This window comes from Plectropomus leopardus, chromosome 24, assembly GCF_008729295.1.
Source record: "Plectropomus leopardus isolate mb chromosome 24, YSFRI_Pleo_2.0, whole genome shotgun sequence".
Taxonomy (NCBI): domain Eukaryota; kingdom Metazoa; phylum Chordata; class Actinopteri; order Perciformes; family Serranidae; genus Plectropomus; species Plectropomus leopardus.
In genome coordinates this window covers 12,705,580-12,727,910 of record NC_056486.1, presented here as the reverse complement: position 1 = coordinate 12,727,910, position 22,331 = coordinate 12,705,580, and the positions used below count along the sequence as shown (strand labels likewise).

Below are 22,331 nucleotides of genomic sequence, written 5' to 3'. Positions count from 1 at the left end.
TGGAAATTTTTACATATTGCTCTTAGAATATTTTAAATATTTGCAAATTATTCTACGAGCAAAATTTCAGCAAATTAGCTGAAGATCTGCACTCGAAATATTACAAAGACTTGAAAATTACAAAAATTATTAAAACTGTTTAAATTTTCAGTAACTACAAGTAGAAAGTGGCTGCTGACAACAATTTCCAAAGTGAAAATGACAGCTAAATGGAAGGGAAGCTGAAGTGTCAGTTAAACTGCAAGAGCTGAAAGAAAGTGAAGCTTCAGCCGAGCTTCAAGCATGGAAAGTAGCTGAAATGTCAGTTTTGTGTGGGTGATAAATTGAGCTGGATGGGTCAGTTTTAGTGTCCTTAAAACAAATTTGCCGCCTTAAGTGTGTAAACGGAAGATCCCAGTTAAAGTGTAAGCACTGAGAGCAGTGGTAGTAAATTGTATGTGAACGCTGTGGGGCTTAGAAGTGCTGAAGGTTTTGTTGTAGTTCAAAGGAGAAGATCTGAGCCCTGACGGATCGAAGTGTCAGTAGAAGTGTTGAAGCATTGGAGGCAGATGAACTTGGATTTATAACAAGAGGAGCAACAAAAAGTTAAACATGTAAAACAAGAGCAATATTGAAAATCAACGTTAAAAAACACGGATGTCCCAAATTAGCTAAACATTTTTGAAAAATGAAGTTTCTCGGAACGATTAATCATATTTAGTCCTTGTGATTTCCCTGCATGGGGACACATTGACCCTGCCTTGATTCAAAATGACCTAAATTGTGTTGTGCTCCATCTGCTTCGATTTTATTGAGCAAATGCAGGATGAGTGAACTGAACGTCAGCACTGTTAACTTCCGTGATCATTCACAGACGCAGTAAATGACTAATCCAGATTTATGAGGGGAAGACAGGATGCTACTAAGAATTGTGAGAGCGCGACAGAAAATAATCAACAGTGAGATAAATAAAATTAGCCTCAGGGGAAAACAATAAGTAAAATAATATAAATATTAGAATTAAAGTAATAATTAATTGACCAAGCAGTCTAGTTTTGCTTATACCACATTAATTGGCAAGTTTTATGATAATTAGCCTTGAGAAAAATATGAACCCCTCCTCATGACACCTGTTTTGTTCACTTCATGCCTCACTGAGTTGCAGTTTGAATGTATGGAAATGATGTTAAGGTCCCTCCTGGTGCCGTTAACTTCTGTATACAAGGTGCAAAGCTTTTTAATGCACCCAATGAAGTGTGTGACATAACAGGTGTTTCCATAGCTGCAGGATAGGCAGGAATAATATAGCTGCTGCACGTGTTTTTTATTTATTTCTCTTAAACTGGGCTCACAGCACATTTGTGCTCAGCCTGTTACACTTGAATGATTATGCAACCCACATATACAATGCTGAGACTCACTTTTCAGCAATCACACAGCACCTCCTCTGCTGTCTGACTCAAAAACATGCGCTGGCCAGCCACCAAACTCCAATAGGTTACACACTGTTACGTCTAATGGGGCGTGGGAGAGCATAGAAGTAAATAACATCTCCTGACTGCACGCCAAGCACTTCTGGATACTATTTACCACCCATGTTCCCCTGGCAATTCTTAAGTATCTGTCAAAGTGTCTATTGGGTTTTACAGCGCATCCGTTTAGATGTTTATTTACCAGTACATCTGGCGCACATTTATCTGTCAGTCGAGGAATCTTTTAATCTGTAGTGGTGGGCCCATCAGACGCTACAGAACCACACTGGAATTAAGTCATACAATAGCTCTAATGATACCGATCGCACATATTTACTACGAAAATGTGTATGATAGCTGTAAGTAGCTGTAAGCCACTGTACATTCCAGTATAATGAGCTTATTTAGACTTGATCATCGTGTAATACTGAGCTTTTTGTAATATTCACTGTCGAGAAAGACCATGGCTGAGAGATAAATACAAGTAATGTGTATGAAATTGACATAACTCAAAGTACAACAGTGGACAATAAGAAAAGTCATTGCCTGGGTCTGATCGCCATTAGTGTTACTAACTTGTGCAAATCGCCACCCTTAAAATCAACCACAACTGTTATTTCTCACTTAGTCAACATTATCACATCATTGCAGAGATGCGTGAGTTTAATGTGTGTACGTTGTGTGGGAAAATAATCTTTCTCTGAAGAATGGGTGGAGTGAATTTTCATCTTGAATGACAAGCTTCCAGTTTTGGGGCCCCGGAGTCTGTCAGTTGGAAATGATTTCAGCTGGGAAGATGATCAGAGGTGCGTTTGATGTTTGATGTCGAAGGCAGTTTGAGGGTCGAGTAAGTCGAACCAAGCGCACCTGTCTGCATCCTGATGAGCCAAAAGCTTAAGGTTACTGCAGTAAAAGTATTGCACTATTATTTTTTTGGTCATTTGAGTCTTTTTGAGAACATAAAGAATGAACAACAGGAAGGCAGAAATTGTATTGAATCATGTCTCAGGTGAAGGGGGAGGTGGATTGTTTCAGCTGAAATGTGCTGTACAGCAACATTACGTGAACGGTCCCTGGCGTCTCGACACCACAGCCTGTCAAGAGAAAGTGCTGAAACATGAAAATCAGCTCTCAGCTCTGCAGCTCGGCCTCTATACGAACATAAAGAGAGGAAAAGTTTTAAGAAAAAGGGAAACTTTGCTTTACAGTCATATCAAGCTTGTTGATTTTCATCTAAACCACAGATCAGAGAACTGATACTCATCATTTCTGTAGCAGTTAATAACCACATGATACTGAATAGTGTGTTGCACATCAACAGGAAATGAGTGGCGGCAGGAAGTGTGTCACTTAGCAAGGTGTTGTTAAAAAAACAAATTTCTTGGCTGAGACCACTTTTGAGTGGTCTTTACCCGGATGGTCTGTTTTTAATTCTTACTTTTATTGTAAAATAAAATGAAACATAAAAAACCAACAAAAGAAAATGAATAGATGAAATAGAGTAAGAGAATAGACTGTCACCAGGGGCAGCGCTCACGTTCACATATGAAACAGTTGAAACAGTATAGATGGTTGTTCTGTATCTGCAGTGGCAGTCGAAATACAAGAACTGAACGTAGATGAAACGGAGGTTAAATAAGCAGGGCTTAAAGTTTAACCTTTACCTCTTTTCCACCAACATAAGACGGATTCTGCTTCAGTTCCTGCGCCTAATTTTGTAAATTTCAAAGCATTTCAACAGTAATTAATTGGTTTAGAACCAAGAAATAGCAGGTTTTCTGAACCTGAAGTGTGAACAACATCAGTGGGCGTTTCATACTCTACATGGATGGAGAATGATGAAGAATCCAGCGATGGAGAAGTCAGCGAGAAATTATTGAGGGGGAAAAAAAAGCGGGCAGTGGTCATGTGAAAGCTGTCATTTTGCAGTATATTGATTTCCAAATTATAAACCTTGCATATTTGTTGGAAAATATTGCATCTTATTACTCATTTCTTTCCCATAAACTGGTGAAATGCTCACAGTCGTAATAAGGGATCAATGTCAGCATCAATATCAAGTTAGCTGTGTAGCTCAACCTTTCCTTGCCTTTACTCTCTCGCTGTGAGTCTCAGAGGTTGTATCTCTCAGCCTGTAAGCTTTCCTCCCCGGACACTCATCCCTCAGCCCCCCCCTCCTCTGCCGACAGAAAGCAGCCGCCGCCTCTCCTGTTTCCTCTCTGAGCCAGGGTTTACAAATTCCCTCTGATTTACAAGGTCATAAAACTCGCCTCCTCCTTCTCCTTCTCTCCTGCTTCAATCAACCTCTCCAGCTAAAGCAGTTATTTTATAACTCCTTGAGCATGTGTTCCTGTACAAGGCTGGCTCGATCGATCTGCCCCTATTTTCACGTTGTATGTTTACAGTGCATATGAATATACATGTGCTGTCTGAAGTCGTGGATGGTAAACTGTCTCGTGATGCTATCAGCAACAGTCATAACTTCTGTGTACTTCAAAGTACTGACAGCCAGGACGGACCGACACACTATCATTACATGACGGAAAAGAAAATCCATATCAGATCTAAAGCTGGCGGCTTGCATGTGGTTCAACTCATTTATTCCTGTTGCTTTTTGCCAGGGATGTGATTTTTACATCTTTAAGCCTGTCTCCAGGTTCCTTTTAAACAGGCTTTGCTGTATTCTGACCCTGTTAGAGAGGATGCAGCCATGCTCCAGAGAGCATCTGGCAAGTCATGTCCTCTGACCGTAAAGCTTTGTGTGGTGACTGCCTCGAAGGGTCATGGCAGTCTGTGTTCCTCTCCTGCTCACACAAACACACACACACACACACAGCCATTCAAGCGTTCACAATAAACACATCACACACATCCTGCTGCCTGAAGAGACCTTGTGATGTTTTTCTTTTAGTTGTGTTTCTTTTCCCTCCTCTCTAGGCAGTATTGCCTCGCATGTACAGTACATCCAACAGCCGTTACCTAAAGTGTTCATTATAATCCATATTCTAATTGACGTACTTCACAAGAGAGTTCTCCTGATGTCTGAGAGTGCAGTCATGGGTGTGCAGTGTGAACAGGAGGGCGCTCAACAATGAACCGGTCAGATTTTGGTGGTCAGAGGTCATACATTCAGGTCACTGTGACCTCGTCTTTTACATTCTTATGAACGGCATATCTCAAAAGCTTTCACAAATTTCTTCAAATTAGGTACAAACGTTCACTTGGACTCAAAGATGAACTGAGTAGAATTCTGTAGTCAAAGGCCCTACAGCATAACAAATATCCCAAACTATTTAAGAAATGAACATGAATCAGTAGACTACATTTGAGTTATTGTGTTTTTAAGCCTCACTTCCAGGCAGGTTAACATATAGAAATATTAGTGTTAATATTTTTGGACTATTGCAGTTACAAAGTGTCGATGTCTCAGCTCTCCTTGTTCATGGGCTCTTTCTGACCTGCACAACCCGTCATAGATTTTTCAAAATGTGTGCTAGTGTGTGTGTTTGTGCCGCCTTTTCAGGTGCCAACCAGCAACTTTAATTTCTAAATCCCCTCACACACACACACACACACACACACACACACACACACACACACTCATAAATTCCAGCTCAGCTCTCCTGAGTGAAAAGATTACAGGGTAGTGATTTCACCTTCTAATTAGGACTTCATCTCTCACGCACTTACACACACACACGCAAACACACACAAACACACACACACACACCCAGCCGCTTTAGTTACAGCAGACTGGCTGGAGGCATCTGATAGCCAGGCCTCCAGGGACTCTGACAAGCGGCTACCTGAAATTTAAGCCCCAGAAGGAAGCACTGAGGTAGACACACATATACACTTACACTTACACACACACACACACACACACACACACACACACACACACAAAGTTAGAGCAGAGACATGTCCTGGAGGCAGAGCAGTTCCAAAGCAGGCTTGTGTGTGTAGGAGTTGTGTGTGAATTTGAAACAAGTCGCTTTTAACAATCATGAGGCCGTGTTGCTCCATGGCTGTTGAAACTATCGGTAATCGATAATATTCCAGTTTGTATGAGTGTGTGTGAACATACTTGTGTCTTTGAGGCATCCTGTCATTATCAGGATCAGAGGGGGGGTCTTAAAAAGTCTGTGTCCAGGGTGAGAGGGGTCGGCCACAATTCTACCTGCCCTCCTCAGGGCCCTGGAGGTGGACAGGTCATTGTGAGATGGCAGGTGGCAGCCAGTCACCCTCTCTGCAGCACAGATGATACGCTGCAGCCTTTTGTTGTCCCTCGCCATAGCTGCAGACTGTGATGGAGGAGGTGAGGATGGACTCGATGATGGCACACAAAGGGTGATGGGGGCAGGGGCGATCCTTCTGAAATCCACAACCATCTCCACTGTCTTCAGAGTATTAAGCTCTAGGTTGTTCTCACAGCACCAGGTCATCAGATGTTCATCATCCCCACCAGAAATGAGTCCAATGAGGGTGGTGCCAGGTGAACTTGAGGAGTTTGACAGACTGATGACTTGAGGTGCAGCTTTTTGTGTACTGGGAGAAGAGGAGAGGAGAAAGAACGCAGCCTTGAGGGGAGCCGATGCTGATGGTTCTGCTGTCAGAAACATGCTGCCCCAGCTTCACCTGCTGCTTCCTGTCAGTCAGGAAGTCTGTGATCCACCTGCAGGTGGAATCAGGCACGTTCAGCTTGGAGAGCTTGTCCTGTATTGTCCTTATGGAAAAAATGGTCAGCTTTCATCTATACTGCCTCCCTCAAGGGCTCAGCTTTAAGAGCTGTACTGAACGTGTCCCCCATATGGCTCAGTCTGTGGCAGGTACAGGACAAAGTGAAAAAGACACTTTTTGCGCTGCATCTCAGCAGGAAACGCAGGGGAATATTTTGTGTGTGAATTTGGCAGGGTTATATGGCAGTCATGTCCTCGTTTTTAAAAAATCAAAGACCTGCTGTGAAAATCTCAGTGTAGGGACCATCAAAGGCCTTTTTATTATGCAAGTAATGTTTCCATCCAAACTGATTAACTTATTTTTAAAAAGAAGCTCTTGTGGGGCTTCTATGACCAACTTGACAGCGAGTGCCAAGAAACTGAAAAGATGTTCAAAGTAAACACATTATAGGCCAGCCCAAGAAACCAGTGGCCTAATATCTAGAGTTGATCAACATTTTTAGAAGACTTCATCATTACATTTTTATGATGCCACATATTACTGCACAGTCTGCAGAACCCCAGCTCTCTCTCTGTCTCTCATTGAGTCACCATTAAAGTTGTACAGCATCTTTTATATCATTAGTAATTCTGCTTCGGTACAAACTGGACTGTTGTCACATGGACTGAACTCTTAATCCTCAAAACACACGAGAGAAGGCAGAAGTAAAACACAATCACTGCAGTTAATTATGGGAAACATAGAAGGTGCCCTTGAAGATAAAAGTGCACTTACAGGCAGAGAAAAACAAATTGAAACATCTGGGGGGTTCATACAGATATATACATGGTTTCAAGAAGTTTTGGAAATCCGAGGATCTCCATCAGGGTGGACATAATTCAGACAGACTGACGTCACCTGTTACGTTGTATAGGCATACAAAAAGAAAATACAGGTTCACAGAAAGTAAACATTATTAACTACTGACTTAACAAGGCATCTTCCCGGTGTTCCTGAGAAGTAAAAATGAGGGGTTGTGCAATAAAAAGCCAGAACCAGCTGAAATTTAATATAGAACTGCAAAGATGGGGGCCAATAAGAAGCAAGAAACTTCAATAGAAAAAAGCCAGACATCTCTACTGATATTGATTTATCTGTTCCAAGAAAATGGAGAGAATCGAAGCCCAATACTGAAACCTGAGTTGGAAACGTGAGCATTTCCCCTGTAAGAGTTTGTCTCAGAACATAGTCCCCGAATAACTTCAACTGTGTTTGAAGTTTAGTATCACTACTTAGTACAGCGGTCTCCAAAATTCACCTGCCCTGGATAAGGTACAGTCTCAGGATTTTCAACCAGCTGTCTATTACCCTCAACTGATTTAGATGTTGTTTAGTTTTAGATGTTTTTTGCCTCCTCATTGAAGATTTTCTCTCACACCTTTAGATGAAGAGTTCAAAAATAAATAAATAAATAAATAAATAAAGTCTATAAATAACTAATTCACAAGTGTATAGTGTGGATCACTCCTAATCAAGAATTTAAAAAAACTGAATGTATGTCTTTGTTTGTTCCAGGACAAAAAGAAATACCTTGACATCATCCACAGCTATATGGAGGTTCATGGCACCGTGCATGGCACCAGCACTGTGCACCTACCAAGCTATGTCAAAAACCACGGCATCCTGAGTGGCCGAGACCTGCAGTTCCTCCTCCGAGAAACCAAGGTGAGTCAGCCCAGCTCTGAATTGTTTCATATGAAAAAAATTACCCTTCAGTGACATATAAGTGTGGAGGTACAGTGCTTTTTAGATGAGTATGAAAGCCACAAACCAGCTCCCACGCTTTGACATTTGCCATGCCCTTATTTATTTGAAACCAGCTCTGAATGTCCCTCTAGTTTAATGTGTGAAACACAAAGTTTCCCAAAACAAAATTTGAAAAATTTAAATTAAAAAGAAAATGTTAGGTATGCTATGATAAACAAATGACCAAGCTTGAAATGACGGGAGGCCCATTTGGTTGAGCAGGTGCACCATGTAGAGAGGCGATATCTTTGTCATCACCTCTCTTTCATACTTAACTTTAATCTATTGAGGAAAAAGCCCCAAAAAAATCTTTTAAAAAAATGCCAAGCCAAACCCACTGTGTCTGAATGCAAAGAGTAAGTAATTTGCAAAGTAATTTAGAAACACATAGATAAAAAGTAACTTAAAAGACAAGTTTAATGTTGTTTGGTAGGTAAAAGTGCCTTTGTGAACTCTGACCTTCTTCTGAAAGAGCAGAGGGGCTGTGGTTTGTCCAAGTCCGGCCTCGGTCCAGGCGTCCACAGAAGCACTTCTCCATTCACGTCATAACTTGTCTCTCGCTCTCATTACTCCAACCACACAAGGACACTGCCACAGAGACTGCAGCCAGGCGTGACTGTTCGTGTGAAGCGAGCTCTCAGCTCAACACACAAATGTTCACAGAATGTTTGTTGGGCTATTTAACACAAAAAAGCTTTGTTTTGTGGCGGAACTGAGAGCTGTGAAGTGGAGAGCATGTTTCCTCACATTGATGTTAGACTTTCCATCTGCTGCAAATCCTTTACTTCAAATTACAATTCAAATGCATGATATACACAAAAACAACAAAACAGGGAATGCAAACACATTTTGTAATCAATTACGCCTGAAACAGATCAGTTTTATCTTTGTGGTTTTATCTTGGGACATGCAGTTGGCAGTTTACAATGATAGCTGTGCCAGATTTAGGATCCAAGATAAAAATTTCCTCTTTCCTCTGCTAAGAAGAGGTGAATTTACAGCTCACATTAATTTAATAACATACATTCTCTGGTTTTTGTTTAATATCTAGTGTCGAAAAAAAAAGTTTTATATTCTTCATCCATCATTATAGTTGTTAATAGTGGCCCACTGTCTCATTTTCAAAGCTAAATTCTCTTCAGGGAATTTCATAGTGACATGATATCATGCTAAAAGACTGAAGCTAAAGCTGTTCGCTCCGGGCAACTTCTGTATAGTTATGGTTACAGGATAATATCATTATTGGGAATTCTTTTGGCCCCAATAATTGTGAAAAAAGAATCTGCCAGCCCAAGTTCGACATGTTTGGCTGCTTAATGTTGGAAGAGGTGATGTGTTTAGGGCAAGGACTAACCGATGTGTTTGGCTAATGCAAGTCTCTCTTGAGTACAATTAGCTGGGTTTTAAAAATTCAATTAAGAGTAAGACAGAGCTGCTAATTTTAGGCAGAACTCTGATAGCATCCAAGACCAGTTTCCCCACAGTGAAGAAATGCTAGTTGTGAATAGGGCTTCTGTTAACCTAAGCTGTAACCCTACAAAATAAGAGTTGATGTCGTGACCTTGAAGGTAACGCTGTGTTACTACTGCAGGGAGTGAGTTTTCACTAAATTTTGTGGAGCCGCTCATTGCCATGGGGGAACAGAATTAAAATGACATGGTCCCCAAAAAGCAGCCAACAATGCCCGCTGAAGGTGAAAACCATCATTAGTGCTGGCATGGAAAGATGGAGTCTGTCTTTTGGCTCCAGTCTGCATCCTTTTCAGAAGACTAAGGTGGGAGGGAGCTTCGATTTCTTTAGCCGTTGAAACCAGATGCCTCCTCATCAGAGCAGGGAGGGAGGAGACGCAGAGAGGAGAGAGACATCACACGAGAGCCGGGGCAGAGATACACAGTACAGAAGAGCCATAGATCATGATTCAGACAGTTCTAGAAAAAAAAAAGATGGATTGAGATTTAAACCTCCGTTTGTACTGAAAAGATTCTGAAGAATGCTTCAGCTAGAAAAGGATTCTTGGGGCTGGCAGATCCAGTGCTGCACTGAGCTCCTAAAACCAAGAATCCAGTGATGTTGGAGGCACTGAAAGAGAGAAGCAAAGGTGTGTTAAGAAGTGGAGCACTTCATTAAAGTGTTGAAAACAGTCTGCTAAGGACTGGTGCTGCAGAGCGCTGCACAAAGAGTCAATTTAGATTTGGACTGATGTAGGGCGGCAGGCTGAGATCTTCTATATTCTATATAACTTCTATATCTCATTACACGTAGCTTTGCATGGAAACTTCCATAGAGAAATGGCCAATTAAATCCCACAACACCCCAACATTTTAGCCACATTGTTGTTTAAAAGTTTCCAAGGCAAACGGGAGGTGTTTTCAACAGGCACCGTTTTCACAACACATTCAGTGTTACCTGCAATCAGACTGCCGAAGCTAATTGGCCCCCAGGGGTTTAACTATTGACTCAGTGTATTGTAAAAACTCTATGAGTGAGGAGGCGCCTCTGTGAAGAAGAGGAGCATGTTGCTGTCGGTATCTGACATTTGATTTCCTCTCAAACAAAAACTTCCTGAAATAAACTCTGACGTTCAGTTCTGTAACACGGGAATAGTGTCAATGATCAAACCGCTCAAGTGCGGCAGAGCTGTGCAGCATCATGTTGTACACTGATAGAGTCACAGGTTTTTTGATTTTCCTGACTTTGCTCCACGTCGTATGTCTGTCGAACACTACCTAGTTAATTGCCTCCTACTGTCTGCCTAAGGTGTATTTATTTTGTCTCTTTCCCACTCCTTCATGCAGCTCTTCCTCCATCTAACACACCGTTATCGTCATCATATTCTGCACAATAGAAAACAAACGCATCCTGTGGCAGGTGCTGGTATTAGCAATACTGAGAACAAACAGCCCAATTAACTCTGAGTTGTTAAACTCAGCGACTGCCATGTTTTATGCAATGTGGCATCGCATGAGAGTCATGAGACTATCTGATGGTGGAGCACAGTAGTGAGCTGGTTATTCTTTGTTTGCACAACAGTCAGTCTCGTCAGCTCATAAACTTTACAGAGACCGAGTCAAAGGTAACTCCGGCGCCAACTTGTGTGCTCTGCAAAATAGTAGATACGTCTTTGTGTGAGTCCTTATGTTTGTTGTCTTTTTGTGGTGTTTTTTACTCAGTGGAGTGTTTTTTAAGTTTCTCTTAACTTTCCCTGATTGGCTGTGCCATATAATTATATTCTGTCTACACTGTGATTGAGACTAGGTATCATCTTTGATTTTGAATAACATAGTAAGTGTTGTATTTTCCTGGTTTAAAAGGCTGCGTATTGGCTGTACCAACTCAGAATTATGTCAGTCAAATTGGCTGTTTAATACGAATATTCTACTAATATGGGGTATCGGATCCCCTGATATGGGCCGTCGGTTCCCTGTACGACCGGTGCCAGAGCTTGATCCACATTGCCAGCAGTAAGTCAGACTCGTTTCCGGTGAGGTTTGGACTCCGCCAGGGCTGCCCTTTGTCACCGATTCTGTTCATAACTTTTATGGACGGCAATCTTCACGTAATATAAGAAGACAAGCCAATGCGTGCTAATTATGCTCCTAGAGAAACAGTCGACCACTATTTATAGAAGAAGAGGACGAAATGTCTCCATGACACTGAACATTGACTGACAAGAACAAAACAAAACCCGACTGCTCGACTTGAAGAATCTTAGGTGACTTAGGGGTCTCTGACTGATCATTCAAATCTTTTGATTTAATTTGACTTAATTGTCAGAAAGAAAAAATAATTTGTCTTACATCCCAGGACGTCAACTGTTTCACATATATACAAAACAAACACACAAACACCACAAATTGTTCCAAAAGTGGGTTCAGTGCCCCAAATTACTCATTACCGATTGCATTCAATGTTTGACCCTGACTACTTAGAAGCCAAACTCTGATTTAAAATGTTTACAGCCTGAGGAACAAAAACCTCAACCTGTTCAGTCGAGCTTGTGGGACTTGAAATCTTCTGTGCGATTGCAAAAGCTATTCTTCAAATCTTGGCTGTGTTACAGTAAAATTGAGTTCTTTTCAAACTTACCACACTACTGTGGCTGTTCTATTATTTGCCTTTACCCACTCAGTAATTACAGCAATATTACCGATGATTATTTATCAAAAATTTCTTAGCATAAATATTTTGTGAAAGCACCAATAGTCACCCTACAATATTGTCACAATGCCAGTATCAAGGTGTTTATTAAAAAATACTGTGATGTTTAATTTTCTCTTTATTGCTCAGCCCTACTTCCACAGACAGACAGCTGAGAGACACAGAAGCTTATGTGAGCTTTTACTGTAAGAACTGAACTACTGCTGGTATCCAGTGATAGGAAAATGATATAATGTCAGAAACACAATATGAAACACTGTTTCTCATGCTAGTCGAAGAACTACCCAAGATCTTATTCAAAGTGAAAATAGCCTCCTAACAAAGGCGGCGCTCCTGCATTTGAGTACCATTGTGATGCCTGAAATGAAAGCTTCATTACTGTATGTGTGGGAGTGGCATGCACAGACGTGCTTACATTGCTCTCACATTTGAAGAGGAGGAAGTTATTGCACTTGCAGTTGGCAGTGGTTTCCTGTTAGGATATAAATGTACACTAACGCAGGACGTTTGAACGGGGGAGGACAAATCAATAGAACAGCAGCTGTGTATGTGTGGAGCATTGGATCTTATAGGCGTACGGTCCTTTGTGTACCACACTGAGACAGAAAATGGCTCTAATACTCACAAGCCACAATTCTCATTGATTTCTCTGTGTAAATCTATGACAGTCACACAGAGGAGACGCAGGCGTCATGCATTCATTTCTGCTACATCACTGCTTCTCCTCTCTCTGTGTCCCCACTCTTCATCCCCCTCCCTTCCTCACTCCCTATAAATAGTGGGCGACTGTTTCTCTGGGAGCTTTTGCATGCACACACAACATACACACACACATACAGGAAAAAGAAACGGTTTCTGCTGCCACCTGTGGGCTAAAGTCTGTCGCTAACAAGGCTATAGGTGCTTACCAGAAACATGTTAGTCATGTTTACATATGAGCCCAGGTCTGATTATTCATACAGACATGGTCCAGCACTTTCTGTCAGACTTTGTGTTCTGCTTCATGGGCAGATACACACACACACACACTAGCCACTACAAACACACACACAGAGTGTCCATTGTAGCCATCCAGCTCCAGCTCTCCAGTAAATGAGCTTGTTGCTCCCACCACCTTTACCTCCACCCTCCCTCCTCTCTGTAGTTCAGGGTGACTGTCTCACGCTCATGTGGACAAGCTGCCTGTAGTTTCTGCACGCTACAAATATTTGCTCTTCCCATCCAGAAGGAGTAAACTTGTTATTCAAGCCCCTCTTGCTCGTTATATGTTCAGTGTTTACTTTAAAGTCTGCCAGCAGGACTGTGGTAGCAGAGCACCACAGAGCTTGTCTTTTAAATTTCTTCTGTAATCTTTCACATTTTTACAATTCTACCTCAAAACAATAGTCCCATGACCTAATGTACATGAGAGTTTGCCTGCTGTATGCAATCCTCCTGTTCATCCTGGCATTTTAGTATCCCTTCCTAACATGTGTCCAGTTTGAGTGATGGAGGACAAAATCCAGAGAGCATCCTCCACAGTGACAATCCTCTTTGATACAACATTCCCTCTCATGGCTCCCCCAGACACTGTTTCTGTGCTTGTGAGATGCATCTAAACACAACACAAGAAAATGGATATTGATCCAGGTTTCAAAGGGTTAAAATGGTTTCAGAAACCCCTTTGTACATTCAGATCACGTCATGAGTCTGTATCTTTAAACTTAGAGTACATCTTAACTTTTAATGTGTATTTCCATCACAAGTTTAGCCCTAAATTCTGTTTTAATTAATAATGAAATTGGTCTTTGTTTTACTGGCAGACAACTTGATGCAACAGCCAGTGATATATCTCAGTGGTGTACTAATATTGGTCTGTTGTTATTAAAGTGGTCCTATCGTGAGCATCTTTTGTGTTTTCAAAATTCTCATGGGGCTACTCAGGTGCAGTGTTTCCATCTGCAAAATATCCTCTCCACCACACGAGACGCTTTTGGGAGGAAAAGACATTAGCACGCTGTCTTCGTGTTATTCCACTTGATTTTCCTTCCTTGTTTTAGAGAGAAATTGTGCTGCCTTGACTGTATTTTGTGCTGATAACATGGGAGGTTTGCTTCAACAGGGGCTAACTGCTGCGATCAGCAAACAACAAAACTTCTCAACACAGTCGGTGAACTTTTTCTCCCCCTGCAGGGTCCGCTGTTATTCTGGTTATTGTAGTCACTCCCATGTGCTTCCTCCTTCCTGCCTCCAGTCTTCAACATGTGCTAGATTTTAAGCTTTAAAAAGCATGCACATGGAGGCTGATCAATTTCTCCGTATTTTCTCTCCCCTGCAGCTGTTTGTGGGGCTCTCCTTCCCCTACGAGGGTCCCGCCCCCCTGGAGGCCATCGCCAACGGATGCGCTTTCCTCAACCCTAAATTCAACCCTCCGAAGAGCAGCAAGAACACTGACTTCTTCAAGGGAAAACCCACGCTGAGAGAGGTGAGAGGAAGAGATCTGTGGGGACGCACTCTGAGTCTTTACCCTGCAGACTCTTCTGCTCAAGATTGGACTTTTTAAAGGTTGTGTGTGTTTTTTTCTAACTCCTGCTCTCTCGCTGTTGTCTGCAGCTGACCTCTCAACATCCGTATGCCGAGGTGTACATCGGTCAGCCCCATGTGTGGACGGTGGACATTGAGAACTCTGCCGAGGTGGAGAGGGCCATCCGCTCTATCCTTAGCCAGAAGGTAAGCACAGAAAACAACATTTATATACTTTTTCCTCATTAAATCTGTTCGTTGATTATATAATTATTATATAATGGATTTAACGAGATGACTGTCTCATAATGATTAAACAGATGCAACTTCTTAGGCTCAATAAGTTAAAGTGTTGAAATTACATAAAATGTATTTATTTATTGTTCAACATTTTTAAGGACCAACAACAACTCCTAATCTACCAATTATTTTTGACCCATGCATTTCATAGTTTAGTCTATAAAATAGCAGAAAAAAAAGAAAGAATCACAGCCAATCACAGTTTCCCCAAACTGCAATTTGATATATTCAGAATCCTTGTTTGGTCTGACCAAAAGCCAAATAGCCAGACATTACGTTAAACATGATTTGATTAGTAACGTTCTGTTGATTCATTAACGAATTAATCAATCAGGCCGAAAAAAACGGAGATCAAACCGTAAAACTTTGTAATGCTGATCAAATAGAAACCAAGATTCTGTTACGGTGTTGCATATTTCTCGCCTCATATTTTCAGAAACATGCTTTAGCTTTCTGTTTATACATTTATTGGGCTGATCAGGCACAATGCATTCTGGTAGTTGTAGGTTTTCTACCTCTTGAGCAAAAGTGTCCTTTTTATCCGTTTTCTCTCGCCATGTAGCAGCAAAGAATTGGTGTCTTTCTACTGCAGAGACAGCCTATTTTTTTATGTGGTGAAATAATTATTCATGAAGCAGGACATTTTCGGCCCTTTGCTGGAAAATATGACGTAAACTGTTAACCAATTATCAAATTTGGGCACCTAATTGACAGAAGTAATTGGATGGAAACCCTCCAGAGAGGAGGAGTGGACGCGCAGGGAAGAGAAAGAGGAATACCAGTTGCGTCTTCCCGTCCAGCCCCATGCATATTTAAAGGCCGGGCTCAGGACCTCGTGTTGTGCTGTGCTCCACCGAGCGAGTCGGAACAATGGCTTTGTTCACTGGACAAGCCTGCGGAGCCTCATATGCTTTGTGATCCGTGGCGAGCTGCAGCCTACCAGGCTCCGGCTTGGCTCTCGCTCCCCCTTCTCTCCTCCTCATGTTCCTCCACACAAACAAAGACACTGAGAAAGCAGCGAGTGGCTTAGTGCTGCAACAAAGGCCTCAGTTGTTGAGTTTTCTTCTGTAAATCAGAGTGTGGAGGACTGAAGACAGCGGTACAAAGTAGGGCAGAGAGCGCGCTGATGTCCAGGCTGAGCTCACACACACTGGCTCTGTAGGTTTAAAGTGTGTGACGTCACCACCACAGTATCTCCTCTCGACACTTGTCTGTCTTTTGTGTGATCAGATTGAGCCCTACCTGCCCTATGAGTTCACGTGTGAGGGGATGCTGCAGAGAGTCAACGCCTTCATCGAGAACCAGGTACTGCCCGTACATAAAAACATATAACATATAAACATATAAACATAGTGCAGATTAGCATTCAAATCAAAAGACTTTATTCAAGCTGAATAGAAATCTAAATCTCCTTTAAAAGACGACAATAGCAAATGATGACTTTTATCTCTGCTGACAGTCAGCATCAACAGCTCTCCACGCTGCTCTGCTGCCATCAGCGTCACTGTCAGGCAGTTACAAGTGTGAGCGCTGGGGTTTCTACAGGGGTCATAAAGATAACTCAAGAGATTTAACATTCTGCAGATCATAGAGGAACCAAAAACACCGATATACAGTTACAACATCCAATCAAACCGCAAAAAACAAGCTTTTATTCAAGTTATGGATACTTATATAATAACATATGTTCATTGTTTACCACATGTTCCACACTACAAAGAATTTAATGTCGATCATCTAACTTAACTTCTTAAAGTTGTGTTTTATGTTTAAGTTAGCATTTAGGCAAAATTGTCCCTAATCCAAGTAATAGATATTAATTCATCTTTTTATTTTCCTCAATTTGGGGTATTACAGAATACAAGCTAACAGACACATCAGTGAATACATAGAAAATAATGGAATAATTTAAATAAAAATGCTCTGAAATTTGATGGAGAATTTGATGTATTATGCATGTGGTGTTACTATTTTTTTGTGCTCCACACAAGTTTTTTAACTTATTAACTTGAACCCCCAGAGACATACATCATGCTAATGTAATTAGCATAAGCGTAGAACATTTTAAATTGCATAAATTAACCTCGGGGCTAACTGAGTTTACTCCTATGTAACCAGGATCAGAAATCACACAAGACTTCAAATGCTACTTTATTGTTTCACATTTTATTGTTTATCTGTGAAATTAGAGCACAGAAAACTTAAATTATTCAAATATTGCTGTAAATATTTCCAAAACACAAGTGAAAATTCAGCTAGAAAGAATAAGTGTACAACATTAATGTTTTAATGGGTGTTATCAATTGATTCCACTTTTTAAAATGTATTTTTGGAACCTCTGTTCTAAATACAAATTTTGAGAAGCATAAAATATGCTTTCTGTGAGCGGTTAAATTAAGAACAAAAAAGCCCAGCTGCGATGTTCTTTTCCATTTTGTCAAACTGTAATTGCCCTTAATTGTTATATCAGTGGTGATATTGAACGGCCCGATTACCAGCTTGCCTGTGTCGTCATGGTGATGTGTGTCTGTAGTGTGACGTGTTGTTGTGTCGTCAGGACTTCTGCCACGGTCAGGTGATGTGGCCTCCACTCAGCGCGCTGCAGGTCAAGCTGGCAGAGCCGGGACGCACCTGTAAGCAGGTGTGTCAGGAGGAGCAGCTCATCTGTGAACCGTCCTTCTTCCAACACCTCAACAAGGACAAAGACCTGGCCAGGTAAGACAAACACAAAAAGAGACAGACTTTGCACACACAGACAGACAAATACACAGAGCCGGACAGAAAGGGACACAGGTAGAGACTGGGACAGACACAGGCAAAGACACACACACACACACACACACACACACACACAAAAGAAACAGAGACAGACACAAATAGACAGACAGGGCCACGGACAGGCACACAGACACACAAACAGACAGACACATACAGTAAGAGACGGACTGAGACAAAAACAAATACAGACAGACAGAGACATAGGCAAAGACACACACACACACACACACACACACACACACACACACACACACACCCCGACTGACCGACAAAGACACAGAGAGACAGGGACACAGACACAGACAGAGACAAAGACAAACACACACACACACAGACAGACAAAGAGAAAGAGACAGACAGACAGAGACACAGGCAGAGACAGACACAGACAAAGACAGACAAACAAAGACAGACAGACAAAGACAGACAGACAGACAGAGACACACACAAAAACACAGGCAGACATAGACAAAGACAGACAGAGAGACAGAAAGATAGACACAGACAGTCTGTCTGTCTGTGTCCCTCTCTGTCTGTGTCTCGATCTGTCTTTCTCTGCCTGTCTGTCTGTGTCTGTGACAGAGAAAGGCAGATAGAGACACAGACAGAGGCACATACAGACAGAGAGACAGAGTGAGACATAGACAGAGAGACAGAGACATGTAGAGACAGATGACATCCAAACCACCGGGGGACCCAGCAGTAGCTCACCTCGTACAGCAGGCGTCCCATGTTCAACTGTTCAGTGGGTTTGACTCCACGCTGCGTCCCTTTGCTGCATGTTGTCCTCTCTCGCCTCTTTCATGCTTAACCTGTCATTTCAATAAAAGGTAAAAGCCCAAAAAATCCTCGCTGACAAAATGAGAATTGAAAAACACTGTAAGGTGAAGCGAATAACGCTGATCATCTCATTAAAATGTCACGATCTCCTGGGAAACCGTCATTCATGTGGATGCCACTTGATGCGCTCCACCCACCACCACAGAACAAGCACGCCCCCTCATGGCGACAGAGCGCCACACTGCACGAGGACTCTGACAAAGAGCTCAAGGCATCGACCTGGCCTCCAAATTCCACTGCTCTCAATCTAATTGAGACACGCGTCATGACTGATGCATCGGATTGGGATCTGGGAAATTTAGAGGTCAGGTCGACACCTTGAGCTCTTCGTCACATTTCTCAGACCATCCCTGAGAAATGTGACAGTGTGGCGTGGTGCATCGTTTCCCTGCAAAGATTTTAACAGCATGATCAATATAAATCACCTCACCTGTCACTGTATGTCACACGTGAACACAGATACGAGCACATAGACTTTCTCTCAGTCCGAGTTGTTGATTTGAAACATGTCCATTGGGTGGCAGCACAGCACAGATCTGAGCTGATATGTACAGTTTATCAGGAGAATGTTGACTTGAAATAAACTGCAGTGTTTTGTCAAAACCACCGGAGGGCCTCGTTTGTTTACCGGACTGAATGAGTCAGGACTCACTGGCCTGAAGAATGTCACTGAAACCGAGTTTGTGTTCAGCTTCTTCACACTCTAACATTAATAAATGCTCAGTAAGAATCAGGGGTCATGGAAAAGTCCATTTCCAGGCCTTGAAAAGTGATGGAATTAGTAATAACAGACAGACAGAGACACACACTGAGACTAAGGCAGACAGAGACAAACACACAAAGACAGAGATAAACAGACAGACAGACAGAGACAAACAGACGGACAGAGACACAGACAGACAGACACAGACAAACAGACGGACAGTCAGATAGAAAGACAGACACACAGACTGACAGAGATACAGACAGAAAGACATACAGAGACACAGACAGAAGACAGAGATACAGACAGAGAGAGACTGAGACTAAGGCAGACAGAGACAAAGAGTTAGAGACAGAAAGACAGAGACAGACAAAGAGAGACACAGACTGAGACAAAGGCAGACAGAGACAATGGACAGACACACAGAAATAAACAGATAGACGGAGTCAGAGAGACAAACAAACAGACAGAGTCAGACAGAGACAAGACAGACAGAGACAAGACAGACAAATACACAGACAGAGACAAGACAGACAGAGACAAGACAGACAAATACACAGACAGAGACAAGACAGACAGAGACAAGACAGACAAATACACACACAGAGACAAGACAGACAAATACACAGACAGACAGACAGACAGACCGAGACAAACACAGAGACGCAGGCAGACAGAGACCTAGACAGACAAATACACCAAAAGACAGACAGACAGACAGACATGTCATGGAAAACCTGAACAAGTCCTGAAATTTCACAATCCCAATTTTCCAGGCCTGGAAATGTCAAAGAATTAGTAAATCATCGTGTCCGTTTCTCCATCCTTCCTCTGCGTCTCTGTCTTCATGTGCACCACACAACTGAACTCAAGGAGAATGGAGTTTGACTCTTTCATGTCTGAAAAACACTGGGACAAAAAGGAAAAGAGTTATTAAAGGTCCTTGAAAAGTCAAGGAAAAGTTTTGAGATTTTGTCTGTTAAAATGTATGTGAACCCTGCAGAGCTGAACCTGAGTGAAATGTGTGTGTGTGTGTGTGTGTGTGTGTGTGTGTGTGTGTGTGTGTGTGTGTCTCAGGTTTGGTGTGGACTGTCAGACGGTGGAGTCGAGCGCCGACACGGTGGTCCCTGCCTACAGCGAGACGCGCCGCCACTGCATCTTCCAGTCTGACCTGCTGCTGTTCAGCTGCGCCGGCGCCCACCAGTCACTGCGACGCATCTGCCCCTGCCGCGACTACATGAAGGGCCAGGTGGCGCTGTGCAAAGACTGCCTATAGCACCGACACACGGGCTGACGGGACGGGGACGGGCTGACGGAAGAGCGGGCTGTGGCTGGACGGGGTCAAAAGAAGTCGGAGCAGCTTAACGAGTGTGTTTGAGAGACGTGCGGCTGTCAGACACACACATTACATTTTGTTTTTGTCTGGACAAACATTCATGAGACTGCGTGTGTTCATCGTATTTATTGTTTCCTCCAGCTGCTGAAGTGACAACCGGAGCAAAACTCTGATTGACCGGCGGTGGCGCTGCGATTCCCGGACGCCGTGTAAAATTACTTGAATCAACAAAGGGAGTCGTTTCAGACTTTAACGCTGCAGCAGACGAGCTCTGCTGCTGCCTTGGTAGACTGCACAAATCAGAGACGGCCTGCCGGATCGTCAGGTTCATCAGGGCAGCGAGGGACCAAGGAGACTCACCCGCCGCTTCCTGACAGCCGCCACGCCCTATCTCGCCCTGCCCCGCCCCGCCCCGCCCCGCCCCCCCCTCCATCCACCTCCCCCGCTCAAATCTGAAACTGTTTATTCTTTAGGTAGGTTTGCACTGGACTGGCCCACATCCCCACACACACGTACACACGCAGGGCCAACAGACGGCGGCTGAAGAAGAACCCAGTTTTACACTGTAACCGACCCGTCCCTCTCCTCCGGACAGACGCGATGAGAGCGGACATGTAACGTAGATATCTAGATTTTTATTCTGGAGGTTTTAGCATTTCCTGACACGCACCCCAGACTAAGAAGCGGTCCTCGTTCCCCCCCAAAAAAGACAGAAAAGTCCAGTTTCATACGTTCACTTTTAAATTGCACACTTGTTTTAAATGACTGATGATTTATTTAAAAAAGGGTCATGTGTGTGTTTCTACAAGAGGCCAGTGGAGGAGCACTAAACTGATTTTGACTGTTTCAGCTCATCATCCGGTACTACGCAGAGGATCAGAGGGAGCGAGGGTCATTCTCTGTCGCTAAAGCTGTCGCGTGCCGGCTCACCGTGCCGTAAAGTCGTAGATGATAGAGCGTCGTGAGTAGCAGCGGTAACACCTCGATGCACCGAAGACGCCACAGCCTGCAGAGAGACATGCGTACTGTGTCTTTATGTACACAAAAACACAGCCACATTCATTTCCCATCGACAAGACAAACGACGGAAATCATTTTACGAAAACTGAAAACAACGAATACATGCCAACGCAAAACCTCGCAACTCCTCGTTTCCTCTCCATAATCGTTAGGATAATAATTTGCCTGCAGATTTGCAAAGAAAAATTAAGGTAAAATTCGTAGTTCTTGTGGTGAATGGAAAAAAAAATGCACTACGGTAATCTATTTGCAGAGGTTTAACATGATATTAGTAACACTGTATATTGTTCATATGGGTTTTAAAGTTTTTCTTTTTTATTTATTTTGTATACAGATCTTTATCTCTGTGTTTGCTGGAAGTCTTTGTTTTTTTATTTATAGAAAGGGTGTCTCTTTTTTCATTTTATAGATTTTTATTTATGGAGAGTCATTTTTAAAAAAGAAAAAAAAAGCTTATTTGTCTTGAAGTGTATGACTGAAAGTGGGAGGCTTCTGCTGCTGCTCCGCTTTCAGTGGTGATGTGAGGAGAAGTCCTAAGTCCCTAAATTTTGATGATAATGTCCTAAACAACAAGTCATAATAATTTTAACAACTGAATATTTTAAACTCAAATAAAATTACGAATTCTCTTTAAACTTTGCATTTATTAGTTAAAACAAATTTGTGAAAAACTTGTTTTAGCTAAGCTAAACATCAGCTCATTCGTTTTTGGCATAAGTTTTTCCTCAAATGTTCAAAGTATAAATTGAGCACCAGACAGGAGAATAAATAAAATCAA

General features: G+C 42.4%; 1 protein-coding gene across 2 annotated transcripts in view; it reads left to right on the top strand.

Annotated features, from left to right (window-relative positions):
• Positions 1-21,165, top strand: part of mgat5 (alpha-1,6-mannosylglycoprotein 6-beta-N-acetylglucosaminyltransferase) — a 101,094-nt gene extending 79,929 nt beyond the window's left edge. For both annotated transcript variants that reach the window (XM_042512919.1, XM_042512918.1), the window contains exons 12-17: positions 7,686-7,835; positions 14,392-14,538; positions 14,667-14,783; positions 16,107-16,181; positions 17,434-17,591; positions 20,275-21,165. In XM_042512919.1, coding sequence (XP_042368853.1) covers positions 7,686-7,835; positions 14,392-14,538; positions 14,667-14,783; positions 16,107-16,181; positions 17,434-17,591; positions 20,275-20,473 — 846 coding nt within the window. In that variant the 3' untranslated portion in view covers positions 20,474-21,165. The remainder of the gene's footprint in view (positions 1-7,685; positions 7,836-14,391; positions 14,539-14,666; positions 14,784-16,106; positions 16,182-17,433; positions 17,592-20,274) is intronic.
• Positions 21,166-22,331: the final 1,166 nt, after the last annotated feature.